A 16,988-nucleotide genomic window follows, 5' to 3' on the forward strand; every position below is an offset into this window, starting at 1 on the left:
CACTGAAGTCTACATTACAGCAACCTTAAATAACAAACAGCTTGTTTTCCGTTCCCTGTAGAGAGACTTGGACTCATTTTTTAGCACATGCACGTTAATACTGCAGACTGTTTTAAACATGGATGAAGTCTCTGTGACGTCACTCACTGGTTTCTGGTTCTGAAGCTTGATGATGGTGCGTGCTATGTTAGAACTTCAATTAACTTTCAGATAACCTAGAAACAAGTAAAGAGGTGGGGCTGAGGGGAGCTCCTAGGGAACATCTGTGGCAACAAGTACTTAATGAAAATCTGTGTTTAGAATAGGACTGTGCAGTTTAAAGAAAGGTCCTACATCAGTAAAAGTTCTCATGTGCACTGCCTTGTCCACTACCACTAAGGAAAAAGTTAATCTTTTAGGTTATAAAGGAATACTTTCCAAGAGGGATGCACCATTTTACCATCATCATTTCTGCTGATATGTCTGGCTGATGAGGTGATGCATTAATTACGTGTGCGCAACAACAACTTCCGTGCACAACCGACGAGCTACTCCATCTCGACTCTTTGGAGGAATTTTAAAGCATCGTAAACAGGCGGTAAAACAGCTGTTTGAAATCCGTGAAGACAAGAACTAAACAACACTTATTTAACTCTACCAGTTTAACTGTGCATCCAAAGAACCAACATCCTGAACTGCACTGAGAATTTCAGAGTAAAACTCTGTAAAACAAATGGACCGCCACAATAAGAGTCACAGGCTGATTCCAGTACAGGGGAGAAGTGTTGTGTTGTATTTTATAATGATATTACATTTCCTACTTTGATATTTCCCTTTTTAACTATTACTTCAAATATTTCATCTTATACTGCACTTTTCACTGATGCACTCATAATTGCCCCTTTACATTACACCTTATACCATCACTAAACTGCCTTAAGCCTGGTGTATACTTCTGCGTCGAATCAACGGTGTAGCCTATGCATGTAGGTCCATCGAAGCTCCCGTACCTACGCAGTGGCCTATGCACTTAGCAGACGCACACCTCCTCCAAAATGTAACTATGTGTCGAGGCGACGTGGACCGCACGCCCTGTGATTGGGCCGCTCTTGCTGCAATTTATCATACCAAAGGGGCACGGATCTGATGGAAGTCCCGGGTTCATGCTGTCATTAAACTTTCTACAGCATTCCTGGTTATTTCACACATGTCCCTGAGACCGCACTGAGTGGGAAACATATTCAATTGTTGGTATGTACAATGACTCCTAATCCATTATAATTTTATTAAATACTATGACACATTTACACAGCCCTAAGACAAAGATAAGAGACAAACAAAAGAAGACTAAAAGCTCTTCTTGTACAAAAATCAGACTACATTCTTTAAGTGTCCTCATAATCCTTTTTATATACCTCTGATGTCAACGACCTCACATTTCTGTTTATTGTATGAGCCTGGAAACAGGCCTTATCATTGCAAAATATCAAAAATACGTCTCTTGGTTGATAAGTTCACCCTTATTAAATATATCTACTTCTGAAGACACGGTGCAAACACAACAGGAAATCTACAAACAACAGGTTCAGTGACACAAGAGAAATGCATATTACCTCAGGATATAATCGTCAGTGTGAGTATCTGATTCTTTTAACAGTTACAGTAACAATAACCAGCTGAACAATGCAACACATTTATTCCTCAACATGCAAAAACAAGTTTATAAAAAACAACAAGAGTACTTACACGACACGTAAAACAGCTTCAACACCCCTCTGAACGACTATCATCACGCTGACTTCAACAGAACAGGAGGGCAGCAATTTTCTTTATAATCAACACATAACTTTATATTTTCAGATGCCTGAATCCAGTAAGGACCGTTGCATCAGGTCATGCATCTGTTAAGTGAGCTATATGAATGTACAGTGGTCATGCATATTAAAAGATACCCTGCTGTACACATGATGAACACTAGGTGGCAGGTTTTGCCCACTTTATACAGCTCTATAGTCTGCCTGGGACTGAAATGTCAAGTCATGGCAGGGGACGAGGACAGAGAGAGCAAGAGGGGGGGCATGCATAGGGGAGACATCACACAGGGAGTCAGGTATATATTGCTTTTTGAAGAATGTGCATGTATCATTCTTTGTTTTGCAAGAAAAAAATATACATACAAAGTCGTATCAGGCATAGAAACTAAAGACAGAGCTGCAGCCTTCCTCTCTGTTGATTTCTCGAACTCTCATCTGCAGCTGTCACTCATTTTTCTTTCCTCCTGACAGTCCCCATCTTCATTGTGTCCTTGTCCATCTCTGTCTTTTTCCTTCACTCTCTTCTGGCCTTGTCTTTGATTGTTTTCTTCCCACCCCCCTCCTCCCCCTTTTTCTCCACCTTCACCCCTCTTTCATTTACTCTTCCCTCCCTCCCTTTCTTCTCATCTTCCTTCCTTCCTTTCTCCTCCTCTTCTCTGCAGGGCAGCAGGAGAGAGAGAGAGAGACTGGCATTTCTCTGACAGCAGGAGGGGAATCGGCACCCAGCATCAGCTTCATGCTGGGAAAAGAGAGGGTGGGTGTGTCATGGCAGGGAGAGGTGTGTGTTTGAAGAAGTGCACATGTGTGTGTGTGAAGGTCTGTGAATGATAATGATGAACAGAAACCCAACACGAGACCTGCCAACACTTGTCTTCTGCTCTCTGCATGACGTCTACATCAGAAACTCAGAAAGTCTCTCTGAAATGTCCCTTCTTTACTAATTTATCAGGTAGCTTAGTTGATTAATGAGCCAATTTGTATTAATTTATGATGATGGAAATAATAATACTCTGAGAAACTGGATCTAAAAATATGTGTTTCATGTTTGTGGTTTGAGATTTGACTGAGTGATGACTCAGAATAGGTGTAATTTTTCATTAGGAGCTGCATCAGTCCGACATGAGTTTGTAACCTGCCTTGAACCTTTCATGTATGAATCATTTAACCATGAATTGATAATATTAAAATTGTTTAAGCTTACAAAAAGAGAAATCTGGCCAATCAGTCTTGAAGTGAAGTCAGGGCAGTTTTTAATATATTGTATTTTGAGACTCCTGCAATGGACACCATGTTTTAAGCTACCATCGTCTATCATGGTCTGATGACTATAAGCAGCATGTGTCTCTCGGACAGGATGCCACCTTTTCAATCATTTCAGTGTTGCCAGAAGTTATTGTTAAACAACATCTAGTAGAGACTTCCTGTCTTCACTCTGGCTTGCTTTGAACTCAACAAAAAACACCTGACTAACAATTAATAGGTCTTAATTTTGCTGAAATAACATCACGATGAACATTTCTGGAAAGTAAAGATTAGAAGAGAAGAGCAAAAAAAAACTCTTATTAGTTGAATTGAGGTCAGATTGATAAATTCTGATGTATTCCAGAAAGTCAGAAAATCTGAACTGATTCAAGGCAGAGAGTGGAGCAGGATTGGTGCTCAAGTTGAATTTTTTGATCAAGAAGGGTTTGTTATGCGCTCTTGATCGAGGATATCTGTTTGTAGAGATAAATAAATCATCTTCAGATAAGAAAAGATGGGAGTGGGGAAATCTTGGGTTCTGCATGCTTTTGCTCTCCGTACATTTTTTCCCTGCATTTACTTGTTTAGCTTTATTTCCTCCAACTATTTAAATTTAAGATGACAAAAGACACAATTTGGTTGGAATAGAAAACAATGTTTAGTGGGTTACCTACCAGGATGCTTCCTATTTGCTCAGTTAGAACAACTTTGAAACTACCGTCTTCGTCTTCATGAGCTGTCACAGTCACAGTCACTGCAGCAGCTCCAACTGTTTACTTTATATATGAGCAAACCAAATCAACTTCAAAAACTACAAAAACTAACTTTCATTGCTTTAAACCCCCCGCATGCACTTGTCCCTATCACCTCAGGCTTTTCTCTCCCTCTACCCTCCCTCCAATCCTCTAAATCCTCTGGGGAAGTCACTTCTCTCAGTTTGAGTGCTTTAGGATTGAAGTAAATGTTGGCAGCCTCTATTTCAGTTTCAAGAGATTTGGCACAGCCCGAGGATAATGACGGTACTGAAGTATAAGTCACAAACACCTGTCCACACGGTGACCAATTACTCTAAAATAGTCAGAATTTGGCCAAAATCACCCCCAAAGCACCTGATACAAGCTGCTGTACACAGCTCATCCAGGGTTTATGTGGGGACTAAGCTCAATTTAATCTTGTGTCTGACACTTCCTGGGACTCATGCCAAATGTGACCAGTGTCAACACATGGTCTGGACAAAAACGTACAGGAAGGTGTGTGTGTGGTGTGTGAGAGGGATTCAGAAAGTCACCTGTCTCTGAATGGTATCAGAAAGGAGGAAGGGGACAGTCATGGTTCTGCCTCACTGTTCTTCCACACAGTAAATGTGAAGTGTAACAGGGTGAGTTCAAGAGGAAGAGCAAAGGGTGAGTCAGGGATGAGCACCCACTGTGTCGGTGTGATGCGCCTGTTTAGCTTTTACAACGATAAGAGAGTAGGAGGGCAAGTCACAGGTCGATCCTGCTGCTCCTTTTAAGTGACAAATAACTGTGGGAGAGCTGAGCATGAATGAGCAGAGAGGGCAAAAGAGACAAGCAGCGATGAGTGGCTGTGAATTGAAGTGTTGGGGTGTCAGATATGTCGGTGGAGCTCCGGTAGCGGTGAGGAAGAGAGGGCTGGTCGCGGTTCAATTCCTCGGCTCTTCATAAAAGACAGCAGCTGGTCGGGGATCTCGGCAAGGACGTCTTTAGCCAGTCGGGCCATGCTGAGGACTTGGTTGCCAGATCTGTCAATGTAGTCTCTGAATGGAACAAACTGGAAGCAATAGGAAAAAGTAGTTTAGATTCTTAGACGCATTGTGAAATGTTTTGTATACATGTTACGGCCAATTTCAACCAGATCCGCGTCAGGTCAGCCTCTGACCCTTCATGGCCCTGGATCTGATGGGTTTCTATTCTAGTCAATGTGTCAACTTCCACTGGATCCTCTCCGTTGTGTACCACCTGCTTCTCTGATCTGGCGCGCCAGAGCCCTCCGGATCAGACACGCAAGACTTCAATTTTTGCCGGATGCCGGTGCACAAAGCATAAATCTCCACATAGCAGATCGAGCAGAACAGGAAGTCAGGTACCAAAACAAAATGAAAACATCCAGTTAATTTTCAGAATTAAACACTATGTGATATTGCCAGATCATTTTTCCCTTAACTACAACAAAAAACCGTCATGATGAGCAGAGCCAGGCCTGGAGTCAATGGGTCAGAGGTTTTCAGAGGACGATAAAGACAACATGGATAAGGATATTCATTAATGCATTACCACGGTAGAACCTTGGTCACATGACTCCAGCTGTTGGGCGGTCCTGCTCTGTGCTGTATTCTGAAAACGCAACCAGTGGGTGTTAATGCAGCGGATCGGAGACGGACCAGACATGGATCTGGTGGAAGTCTTGGGTTAAAGTTTTACTACAGTTGCAAAGCAGGCTGTTTTGGAAGCAACGTGTCCATCAGGATAAATGCCCCCATCAAAATAGATCCTTATAAAGTATATGTCTTTCTCCGGTTAAAAGCACAGATCCTGATTCAGATAAATGTCTGATATCACAGAGACGATCCCTGCTGTGGGGGCATGTCCAGATTCTTTGACAGGGTAGTCCCCCTTTGGCCCTGAAAAGAAGCATCAAAGCTGCAATAATATATATATAAATATATATATATATATATATATATATATATATATATATATATATATATATATAAATATATAAAATGTATTTAATCAGGAAAACCCCACTGAGATTAAAAATCTCTTTTACAACAGTGTCAAGCAGCAGCATGTTCCAACAAAGGTACAAAAATACAACACTAATTTTAAAAACATGTCAGCATATCCTGGATCATATAACAGAAAGTCATCAGTCAAAGCATCCATACACTGATGCATCTTCCTCCAAAGCTTTCAATCTACTTTTAAAAACGCATAAGAAGACCAGCTCCACCAGACCCATAACCTTCTGCAGCAGAATCTCTAAAACTACTTTTCCCCATTCCAGACGCACTCAGGGGACAGAAAGCAAAAACAAATTTTGTGACCGGGTCACAGAGTCGAGACTAGCTTCCAGTGTTTTTTAAATGAATACAATGTGCTCCTCGGATGGTCCCAATTTCTGAGTTGGGAGGTCGTTTGTAGGACTTTGGTGTGTTTACGTGCATTTCATTCAAACAGCTGGACTTTTTAATCAAGGTTGAATGCTAATAAATACAAAATGGTACTTCAGCTAAATTACCTTTAATGAGGCAACGTTAATAATAATTTTTCCAAAACGTCTAGGCCACTATATGTGAACAGCAACCAATAATAATACCACGGTACTAATAATAATTCAAATAATAATGGAGCAACATTGACAGAACATTGTCAGACATGATGATGACTAATAAGGCGTCAAGTTGGCAAGTAGGGCCAATTCCAGTTTCTAGGCTAATAATCCAACTGGGGTACCGACGGAGGCTTCTGTATGTATTTCTGCAAGCCTGCGGATACGAACCACACGTTGCAGTACTACCAAAAAACATAGGGGCATTTATTGTGGATTTATTTCTTGGATATTTTAAGTAAGACGTTCTATTTGCCTTTTAGTCTTTTTGGTTTAATTACTTTTTCTAATTGTTTTCCTACAACCTGACAGGTTTGGGAGCATGGCTGAAAGTAATGATATTATAAAGTGGGGGTTTCTAATCTCCAGGCTCCATCTGTGATGTTTTTAAAAACCATCAAAGCTTTATTGCACTGTTATGACCCCCATTTCCTCACACTGAATCCCTGCATACATTCTTCTTTAATATAATGCTCCTTTAAATGTTTCTGTTGCAGCTTTATAATTACTGACAGTACACCAACATAGAATAACAGGACACTGTGCTGTTACTCTCCTCGTTTTATGTGCTCACAGGCGGTATGATGAATGTTTATGTAAACAGAGCTGCTTCAAGGTTTACTGCCCCTTTGTGTTCAAGGGAGCATTGACTCAGTGATATCCTAACTGTGGTTCTGTCAAATGGACTGCACTTAAACAGTGTCTGTATAGTCTCCTGTACTCTCAGAGTGCTTAACAATGCATTACATTAACACACACACACACATATACACACATATACACACCCACACCCACACACACAATGTGGGGTCGAGTAAGGACATTCAAATATTAAAGGGAATAAACCGCTGAGCTTCACATCCGTGGACGACCCACTCAACCACTGTTACCTTAAGGAGGCAGAACAGGACATGAATGTAATCTCTCTGTCTGCTGGTATTTGACCTTGTCCTTCCTTAGCCCGACGTTAATCTGATGACATTGCTCAGTCTAGATTGGCCATGTCGGAAGAGTTGTTGAGTGTTAATATGTCTGACCTAATAAAACTGCTGCCGTGACTTTAAAATGAAATTCACTCTGGTGCTTTTTCAGACACGAGATGGAGAGTAAATTGAATCACAAATAAACAAAAAGGCGCATGTATTACAGATTTAAAAATGTCAAACTGTTGATGAAAGTGTTTAAAAGTTTATAAATAATATACATACAATCAGAGATTGGACTGTTTTGTCTCATTGAGATGGCTCTTGTTTTTGTACTTTATAATTTAATTTTGTAGCACTCCATGTTGAGCATATAAATAAAGCCTTATGAATAATAAACATTTGATACAATATATGTTTTTTACATTAGTGACTCATTTTACATAAAATTTAACATTATTTTAGGTAATATATTAATTTAAACAAGAACAAATATTTTTAGAGCCTCTTTGTAATGAGGCTCTAAAAAGAGAGGGAATTCCCATCACTAACTCCTTGAAGTGAAGCCAATGACATTAATCCTTTACATAGCACATTCCTTTTGGAGGCAATTTTGTAAACCTCAGTTAATCTTATATCCTAATTTATTGTTGTATGATTGTCTTGCAATTCATCAATTATATCAGAACTGATGCGTAGTGATATTACCATTACATGGACCATGTACCGGGTGTTGTATCGTATCGAGGCAGACAATGTTGTATCGTTTCGGTTCATGTCGTTTCGTGTTGTGTCGTGTCATTTCATTTCATGATGTTGCGCGTCATTTCGTGTCATGTCGTTTTGCTTCCTGTCTGTTGTTTGTGCACCTCTTTTCCCATCAAAACAAGACCTTTAAAACTTCCTATCAAGCACAGACTGGAGGTCACTGAATACATGCAAAGATATATTTAATTTATGTATAATAACTCTCCATAAGTTTATGTTACTTAAGTTAAAGTCTAATAAGGGCAATATGTGACCTGAACTTATACTGGGAGAAAATAATCCATCATGCTGCAGTGAAGGAGGTCATGACATTAAATCAATAACTACGAATGCATGGAAATGTAAACAGATCGAACTCCTGAATTTAGTGTTAACATCCTGATTCAATTATTGTCATAATAAGGTTAAAGGCAATTAAAGAAGAAATGTGAGCATCACTGCTGTCCATAAAGAAGACAGGAGGGACGGGGCTGTGTACACATGGCTGCAATATTTACTCAGGCTTAGAATGAGAAGTGTTAATTAACCAGTTATTAACCTCTGCGTGAGGCCAACCTGCAGATTTTAACACCTGTTCAAAGACAGGAATTAAATTAACCTTAAAGTTTTTAATTACATACACCGGTAATGAATATTATCTTGGAACATAAAGCCACAGCCGGTTTGCTGGAGTTACATTTTTGCTATCTTCTCTAAACTTGGAGGCACTTTAAATTTATCACTGCAAACACTCATTTATCATTGTACCTTCTGCTGACTGGCCCATCTTCAACACTGTACAAACATTGTTATCAGACCCACTGGTATTTGCTTCCTATTTGTGTTTCCATATCTCTAAAAGAGTTTCTAAAATTGCTGTTTACTGCTGCCAGATCTGTTTTGATCAGTCCCTTATGGGGTTACAACTCGTTCCGAATAAAACTCACAGCGAAACTTTTAGAAGAAGCTGCTTGCTCTAGTTGAGTTGAAAAAATGATATTGAAGAAAATGTCTCTGAGGACAGAAAAGGTAAACAAATGTCTCTGCCTTGTTTTGACAGTTTTATGGTGACCATTAAAAATGTGTCAGGCAATAAATTTGTACCTCTGAAGAGTTAGCGAGTATAGGTCCAAACACAAAAAAATGACCAGAGTGATTTTAGCTCAAATAAAAATACCAACATGGCCAACTAATTCAAAGCAATCTAGATTTTTATCTGAATCTGTGTGTCACTCTCTTTTGTTTCACTGCACTTGGAATTCTTTTTTTCCTATGTAGTGCTCATGCTGGTGGACGTAGTGTGGAAACTCTGGGCTCTCTCGCAGCTACAACTCATCGTTGGTAATCAGCGGCTGTTCTCATGCTCCTCATGGCAGTGTGGAAGCCGCCGGAGTATCCCAGCTTGTTGGGCTCAGCCTGGCTCACACGTCACGTCGCATTTGATATGTTCTGTAGAATCGATCTACCCAGAAGGGAGTTAGGGCTACTCTTTAAGTGTTTCTTTCTGGCTTAGGGCCAGTACAGTTCTTTGGCAGTCGCAACATGAAAAACTGGTTCTAGATTAGGCACTAGCTATGCACCAGCTCTTGAACCCACTTAGTGGAAAAGGGGTAAAGGTCAGGATTTTCTCAGTCCAACTAGAGGGCCAAATTAAAATTTTGATAAAACCTCTAAATTGGTTGAAATAAACAACATTTTTACAATATAGTCGGTATTTTAGCCTCTTTTTTATTTTAGACTTGAACTGCTGAATCTAAATCGCAACATGATAAGTCAAGTAGACTATACGTTTGTGAAAAAAAATGTTCCAATAAAGTGATTTTGTCCCCATAAAATGATTAATCTGATAGCTTGAAAAGTAAACATAAAATGTGCATTTAAAAGCACAGCTGAGGAACTTTTAAGTTTGGAGGATTTTTGCATCCCCACAGATAAAACGTGTAGTATGAAGTCTTGATCAGGTTGATCAAAACCAGATTATAGAAAAAAGGGAGCCAGATTACCTGATTATGGAGAGCAAAACATTTATTTTTAAACTATCGTCCAGATTTTAACCTTTGAGCAACCAGGTCCTGGTCTGAAAAGTGAAGCAGATGCATAGCCCAGCAATCGGGTACTCCACTTGTTGCAATTAAGAAGACTATGTTGCATTTGCACTTTCCAGATCCACCCTCATCCAAATAGGGAAATTCTGGATCCAAATAAACAAAATAATGGTGGCCTTGCCAAACGTGAGCCTATAAAACAGTACTCTGCAAAGATGTACGCTACTAATAGTTGGGTGATAGTCCTGCTTCACCTCCTGGATTTGAGAACTCATCCTCTTACAAAGATAAAACTACAGCATGCTTCCAAATCAATTAACCTGAACAGTCCACTTTGAGAATGTAATTATGCAGCAGCTGGTGGAGAAAACTTAGTACACAAAAGAGGAATACAAGTTAAATGATCATGTAAAAATTAGAGGACATAGAGGAGTATTTAATGGTTTTAATTGAGGACGTCTGCAGTACCAGATGGCAGAGAACGAAACTAGCTGTAAAGGTAGAGTACAGTCAGGTAGGGTGGATTCTGCTGTAAAGATACTGTGGAGTTTCCTCTTTCAGTGCTAGCTATTTAGCTACGGACACTAACCATTGTAGTGTTTGGCCTTCATGGACTGAAACAAGCAGATAAAGAGACACTGAGCACGGTCTCATCACATACAGATAACACGCTGTCATTGGGCAGGGTCAACCTGGAACTTCTGGTGTTTTAAAAAGTTAACAGCTTTCTTAACCTCCAAACACTCTTCATGTTGTTGCTCATTCATTTCCTCTTAACGATATTAAAATCAGTCTTCATTTCCTGGACATTTGAGGTTTAAATAAATCAGATGTATTAATATTTCCTCCAGGTGTTTGGCAGAAGTTTCCTGAGTCCAAGTCAACTTTTGTACCACATTTTAAAGACTTTCTAATGCAGTCTTGAGATATTGTGTTTGCAAAAGTAGTCTGGAAACAACAGCCACAGGGTGTTTCTACAGGATGCACAACCTTTGACCTTTGACATGCACATTTTATTATTATTATTTTGGCTTCATTTCAAGACATCCCTAGGTTTTTCTGAGGCACTGAATTCCTGAGAAAAGAACAGCCACACCAGAAAACATAACTTTTGTAGGTGCACGTCTGTGTGAAAGTGTCCCTTTGACCTTGTTCAGTTTATTCTGCAGAGCAAGACATCTGAAGTAAAAACAAAATCTTGGTATTGTAGGGTTGAAAGAGAGACTGTGGGACTCTGAGTGTGTCCCACAGGAATAACTCCTCTGTAGTGCTGCCGTCGACAGACTCAAACTCAAGTCGAACCTGCAGGTAGAGTAGAATTAAGATGAGTACCTGAACGATGTCCCTCTCTGCAAAACGCCCTCTGGAGGAAACCCGCACCTCATCTCCATCCAGCTCCTCCATTGCTAAAAGGACAGAGAGAGACAGCAACAGTGATTTAAGACCAGGACAACTGACAGACAAACCAGTTTGTTAAATGAATATATTGATACATTGCCAATATGTCTTGTTTCTTCAGACTTCAATCATCCAATCCACCAAACAACACCAAACAGAATAAGCTGTTTGGCATTGGCAGAGAAGATTTGGCAAATTTTTCATTTAGGTATCCCATCCAACAAATGCATGTTCCATTCAAACGTGGCTCCATTTAAAAGGGGAATAAACAGGCTTTCCAGTGGTATATGACGTATTGCCAAGAAGTAGAACAAAGAATCTACCAAACACAAATTGCCTTACTTTGTGTGCTAAGTTTAGTAAATTCCTAACATTATCACTGGTATGAAATGCAGCTTGAAGAGTAAGTCCAGGTAAAACAGTAGCCCAACTTGTGAAATAGTGCAGCATGCATGGTGACCACATGCTTCTAAGTATGACGGTGTTCCCTCCTGACTGAGGTGAAATTCCACTTGGGAAACCATTCAGGGATAAATAATGAGTTAAGGCTTTCCCAGCAGTTTGATTCCTTTATAAAACCAACCGTCAGTCTTCACTTGTTAAAGGAGTCAACCTCTTTAAGTTCATAAAACATACGTCGGTTGCACGGCATCATGTTACAACAGCGCAGGGGAGCTGTAACACTTAGGACATCTCTCTCTATGGAACTTCTCCTACACATGTATAAAGACATGCTCACACGAAAGGATTTATAAAAACTTAACAGATGGGGGGGACCTTGCACATGATGACAAATAATGACAGATTCAACTGTTTTGTTCTTACAGCGTGCAGAGAAAGATGACCAACACTGCACAACACACAATAACAGATTCTATTCACCAGCAATCGAGTCCACACTCTCTAAACCGGAAATCTTGCAAAATCTCCCGCAGTCAGATGTGACCTTTCAGTAAACATGGCGGAGGACAGGATGGTTCTCAAGCTAAATGCTTCTAGCTGTTCTTCTCCTCTTTCTGTCACTTATAATGTGGTATGTTCAACAGGAAATGTTGCATATACACTCCTAGTCCTCCATTTCTTACGTCCATCTTTATGCTAAGGTGCCGTGTCCACTGATGCTGTTTTTTTGCACTGGAAGCAGCTATTTTATATTCAAACCCAATGTGATTTTTCCGTTTCCAGAGCTCAGCGTCCTGAACGCAAAAACGCCCTCATCGTCTGCTCATTTTCATATAAGCGCTCTCAGTTGAAACCAGTTCAACTGTTGAAACACCGCCATGCTCATCAATGTCACTGCTTGATCACTGACCAATCAGAATCAAGTAGGGGCGGGACTTCTGATATCAGCTTCGTCAACAACAATGACGGAGGCCCGTACGGGAAGAAAAGTTAACACATTTGTATTTTCAAGGTACAATTTCCAAGTTTAGAGCTGCTGCTAATGCTATGACACAATTTCTATCAATAGTTGTATAGTTGCTTGTTAAAATGCTGTTGAATGAAAGCAAGTATGAAGCAAACATAGCATTTTAAAACAGATCTAACAGTTACTACTTAGGGAAAAGGAAGTGCTCTGGGATGACTTTCAGAAAACGGCCTCAGTGGACATGGCTATGTGTTAACTATTACTGTATTGCCATAGCTGTGCTTGTTGTGCACAGTCAGCTTGCTTCCTGATTGGCTCTCTTTTCGTTTCACTTGAAAATCCACGTATGTGCCTGGCCCTCTTCAGGGTTCCCCCACACAACAGGACATCTGACCATAAATACTGACTGAACATGTTTAATATTTGCAATTTCAAATTTGTGCAGCCATGATCGTCCTCAGAGAAGATCGGGAGAAGTATAATCACTCCTAACACACCTCACACCACAGGAGAATCTGACAAGATAATCTTAAGAACCATCAATAAATCAGGACCGTGCTGACTTTTGTCGGAAGGAGGTAATGGGGCCTAAAATCAACCTGATTATCTCGCAGTGTTTATCCAACTTAAGTGTCTTCTGATGAAAAATCTCTTCCTACTTTCTCCTTTTCATCAAACTTATCTCTCACTCTTCATCTTTACTTTAGAAAATGTAAACAAAGGTCATTTAGCAGAGTGTTATTATTCACCCTGCTCGACACTTACCTCGTGGCACTGTTTACAAGCATTAAAAATTATTGTATTGGAAATATACTGTATGTATGTTTCCAGGCATGCTTTATTTAAATCTCCGACTGGGTTTCTTATATCATTTCTTGCCACCTGAGACCCCGCACACACAAATCTGACACTGAAGATGCACCTAGAGTGTCGTGTTTTTAATGTGTTGGGTTATCGATCAAGGATTTTGAATGCATTGGAGCAAATTCAGCAAAACTGATGCTCAATATCCAAACAAATAAGTCAGAATTAATCTGTCCACTCCAAATCTCCATAGCTTTGAATTAAAGCCACATTCACACTGTGATGGTGACTATGAACAACAGTGTGCATCTGCAGTCACCCTGGCAGAGACATAGAAAGCCTGGATGTGTGGGGCTGCCATGGAAAGCTGGCTGAGCACAACGTGAGGTCAAACCATCGACAGGCAAACACAGAAGTAGAAAATACTGAGAAACAAACACAAGAACTGACAGAAAAAATACTGATACAGTGACATGTGAGGAGCTGGAAACACTCAGAAACATGTACACACACTCATCACAGAGCAAATAACAAACCCAGGCAATTATGGCAGGCAATAACGTTTGCACACACTCACAAAAACAAACACACTGAGGTGCTGTCAAGCCAGTTTGACCTTAAGACCTCCACACACGCCTGAGTGCTCTAACTACCAATCCAACTACTGGATTTCCTAAAGAAGCAAGAAACGATGGACCATCCAAGACCATGATGAGGCATTAAGTCGCCACAGCCTGCTGAGCACTAACACAAAAACACATGCACGCACACACAAACACGCACACACACACAGTCTCCACTGAAAGGCATTGATCTGTTGGCTGTAGGACGCCTGCACACTGTCTGCAGGAGTTCTCCCAGAGAGGACAGCAGACTGCTGTAAATGAAGAACCAATTTGCTAACACCGTTTCCAGTTTCCTCACAAGGGTTGCATCAAGTCGGGAAAAGTGTTGGCTGATGTCGAACTCCACCTTTCACAAAAGTTTTCTCTCTTTGTGTCGATGTGAAGGTTGTTGGTTTAGATTTTGAAATGTTTCCACAAGAGAACAATTAAATGACTCACACATGAGAGCAGGAAACAAGTCATCACTCTTTGTTCACTTTGTACTCTTTAAAGAGGCCTCCTTCATTCATCCTTGCTTTCAGACTTAAAGAGGTTGATTCCTTTAAAACGACTGAAAACAGACGACATGATGTGATGCCTTAGCAGGAGTGAAGGGAACGGTGACACTCTTTTTGACTTTTAGTTGCCGGGTCAGACTGGCACATTAGACTAAACTAAGCAAGACCTGATCACTGTGATCATTGTTTAGTCAAAGGGTTTTATATTATCTGGGGATTTGGTAGAAAATATTAAAGTAAACTTGCAATCATTTACCTAGAAAAATTCTTCAAGAAAAACAAGGTCAGAAGAAGACACTGAGGTAGACTTGTGAGTTGTAAAATTCCTTCTCCACTCAACTCAGCTTAACTTTATTTGTATAACACCTTTCAAGCATTCAAGCATGCAGCCCGAGTGCTTAATGCAGAACAGAGAGACAGTAAACAACAGAAATGGGTGAAATGAAATACTGAAATAGGAAAAAATTTGGTGATCAAAAAAAATAATACTTAAAAATGAAATAAAATAAACACAAATTAATAAAATATGCAAGGGAAGAAAGCAACCTTAAATATCATTATAGAAGTTAAAAATACCAGATAAGTAAGATGAATAAATAGTTAAACATATGTTGTTGAAAAGAAATATAATAATAGAGGCCCAGGCCTGAAAATAAATTACTCCTAATTAAAATCCAGATGTGGAGAAACAGTGTGGATTTCTGAATAATTAGCAAGCCTTGAATTGATAAGAATGTCTTTAAGATCTTGATATGCAATGACATCACATGCTCTTCGTGTTGTGTTGCATGTATTAGGTGTAAGATGCTTGATTCTGATTGGTCAAAACCCCTTGTGACCCCTTAACAACGATTATTAACTTTCACTAATATCATCAACACCAGAGACAAACTGATCACATCATGTCAAATCAATCCGCGGAAAAGTCTTCCGGCACAGGTGAGAGCAACTTTGAGTTAGCGATCACTACAAAGAAACTTAAACCATGAGCGGTGGTGATGATAGCAGCAGGGCTAAAAGTTGTGACATTTGCCTCGTTTGTTTTTAAAGGTGTGAACTGCAGAGCTCAGAGCTGAATGAGGACCTTTTCATGTTAAATCGACCGCAACAGGCAGATAAGAATCCATCGCCTTGGAACGGTAACTGCAGTCGAATCATTGGGACTATTTTTAAAAACTGTATATATAAATTAATTTAAATCAATAAAATAATCTTTTAAGCAACGTTGGGATATTATTTCCCATAACTACCTGCTAACTATACATTATCCCTTACTTAATGCCTACATACCTGCCAAACAAACAAGCAAACAAACAAACAAACAAACAAACAAAAAAATTATATAAAGCATTTCAACTCCACCACCCAGCCGCCATACAAGGTCACTATCCTAGCACATGATCAGTAAGAAGGCTTTGCAGGTCTCTTTCGCCATATGCACTTAGGCTGGGGATACTTCAAGGTACTCAATGTGTAGGTATTTTAAAACCAGTACTCATGAAAGAGAGTGAGGAGGCGTCCAGTGTGGCGGTCAGCTTCTCTGCTGCTGTGACGTGTGTTGTCTTAAAGTGGAACATGGAGATGTTCATGATGTCAGAGGTATCAATCATGTTTAAAGGTGACACTGATGAAACAGGTGATCTGAAGTGCTCAAGGTGTGAAACTCACCGTCAAACTCAGCTGGTCCAACGCCCACGATAATGATGGACAGAGGGAGCGATGCTGCCTGTAACGAAGAAGGACAGGAAGAAAAGAAAGGCTGTTGATATCTCATCAGCTTTTCATTGTATGCAGCCCCATACATATTTAATTCATCAGAGGGCAAAGGTCCTCCTTGAATACCCTCACCACCTTCTTCATGCAATCTTAAGACTTCTTCCAACATGAAGGAGGTTCACTTACACTAGGAAGGCCAAATCAAATCTTTAACAACTTGCAGAATGTGCCACCATTGCATATGTAAAGACTATCATGATAACATCTACAGGAATTATACATTTAAATGAAAGCTATGTGTAATGTCTGTTCAATATTTGTGTTGCTTGTGTTATGATATCTTGTGTGGACTTCCGCTGCAGACCAAATCGCCCCTCAGAGACAATAAAGACTTTCTAATCCAGTCCACTTCATCAGGCCCTGACCCTGAGTGTTGATCCAAGTATTCTACTTACAGCTGAGGCTGAAAGGGACTTA

At 40.0% G+C, this 16,988-nt stretch overlaps 1 protein-coding gene across 1 annotated transcript in view; it reads right to left on the bottom strand.

Annotated features, from left to right (window-relative positions):
* Positions 1-1,244: 1,244 nt before the first annotated feature.
* LOC117821951 (copine-9-like) overlaps positions 1,245-16,988 on the bottom strand; it is a 126,440-nt gene continuing 110,696 nt past the window's right edge. The window contains exons 19-21 of the mRNA XM_034696525.1: positions 16,464-16,521; positions 11,434-11,507; positions 1,245-4,826 (exon numbers count right to left, since the gene is read on the bottom strand). Coding sequence (XP_034552416.1) covers positions 4,644-4,826; positions 11,434-11,507; positions 16,464-16,521 — 315 coding nt within the window. The 3' untranslated portion in view covers positions 1,245-4,643. The remainder of the gene's footprint in view (positions 4,827-11,433; positions 11,508-16,463; positions 16,522-16,988) is intronic.

Source organism: Notolabrus celidotus, chromosome 11, assembly GCF_009762535.1.
Source record: "Notolabrus celidotus isolate fNotCel1 chromosome 11, fNotCel1.pri, whole genome shotgun sequence".
NCBI lineage: Eukaryota > Metazoa > Chordata > Actinopteri > Labriformes > Labridae > Notolabrus > Notolabrus celidotus.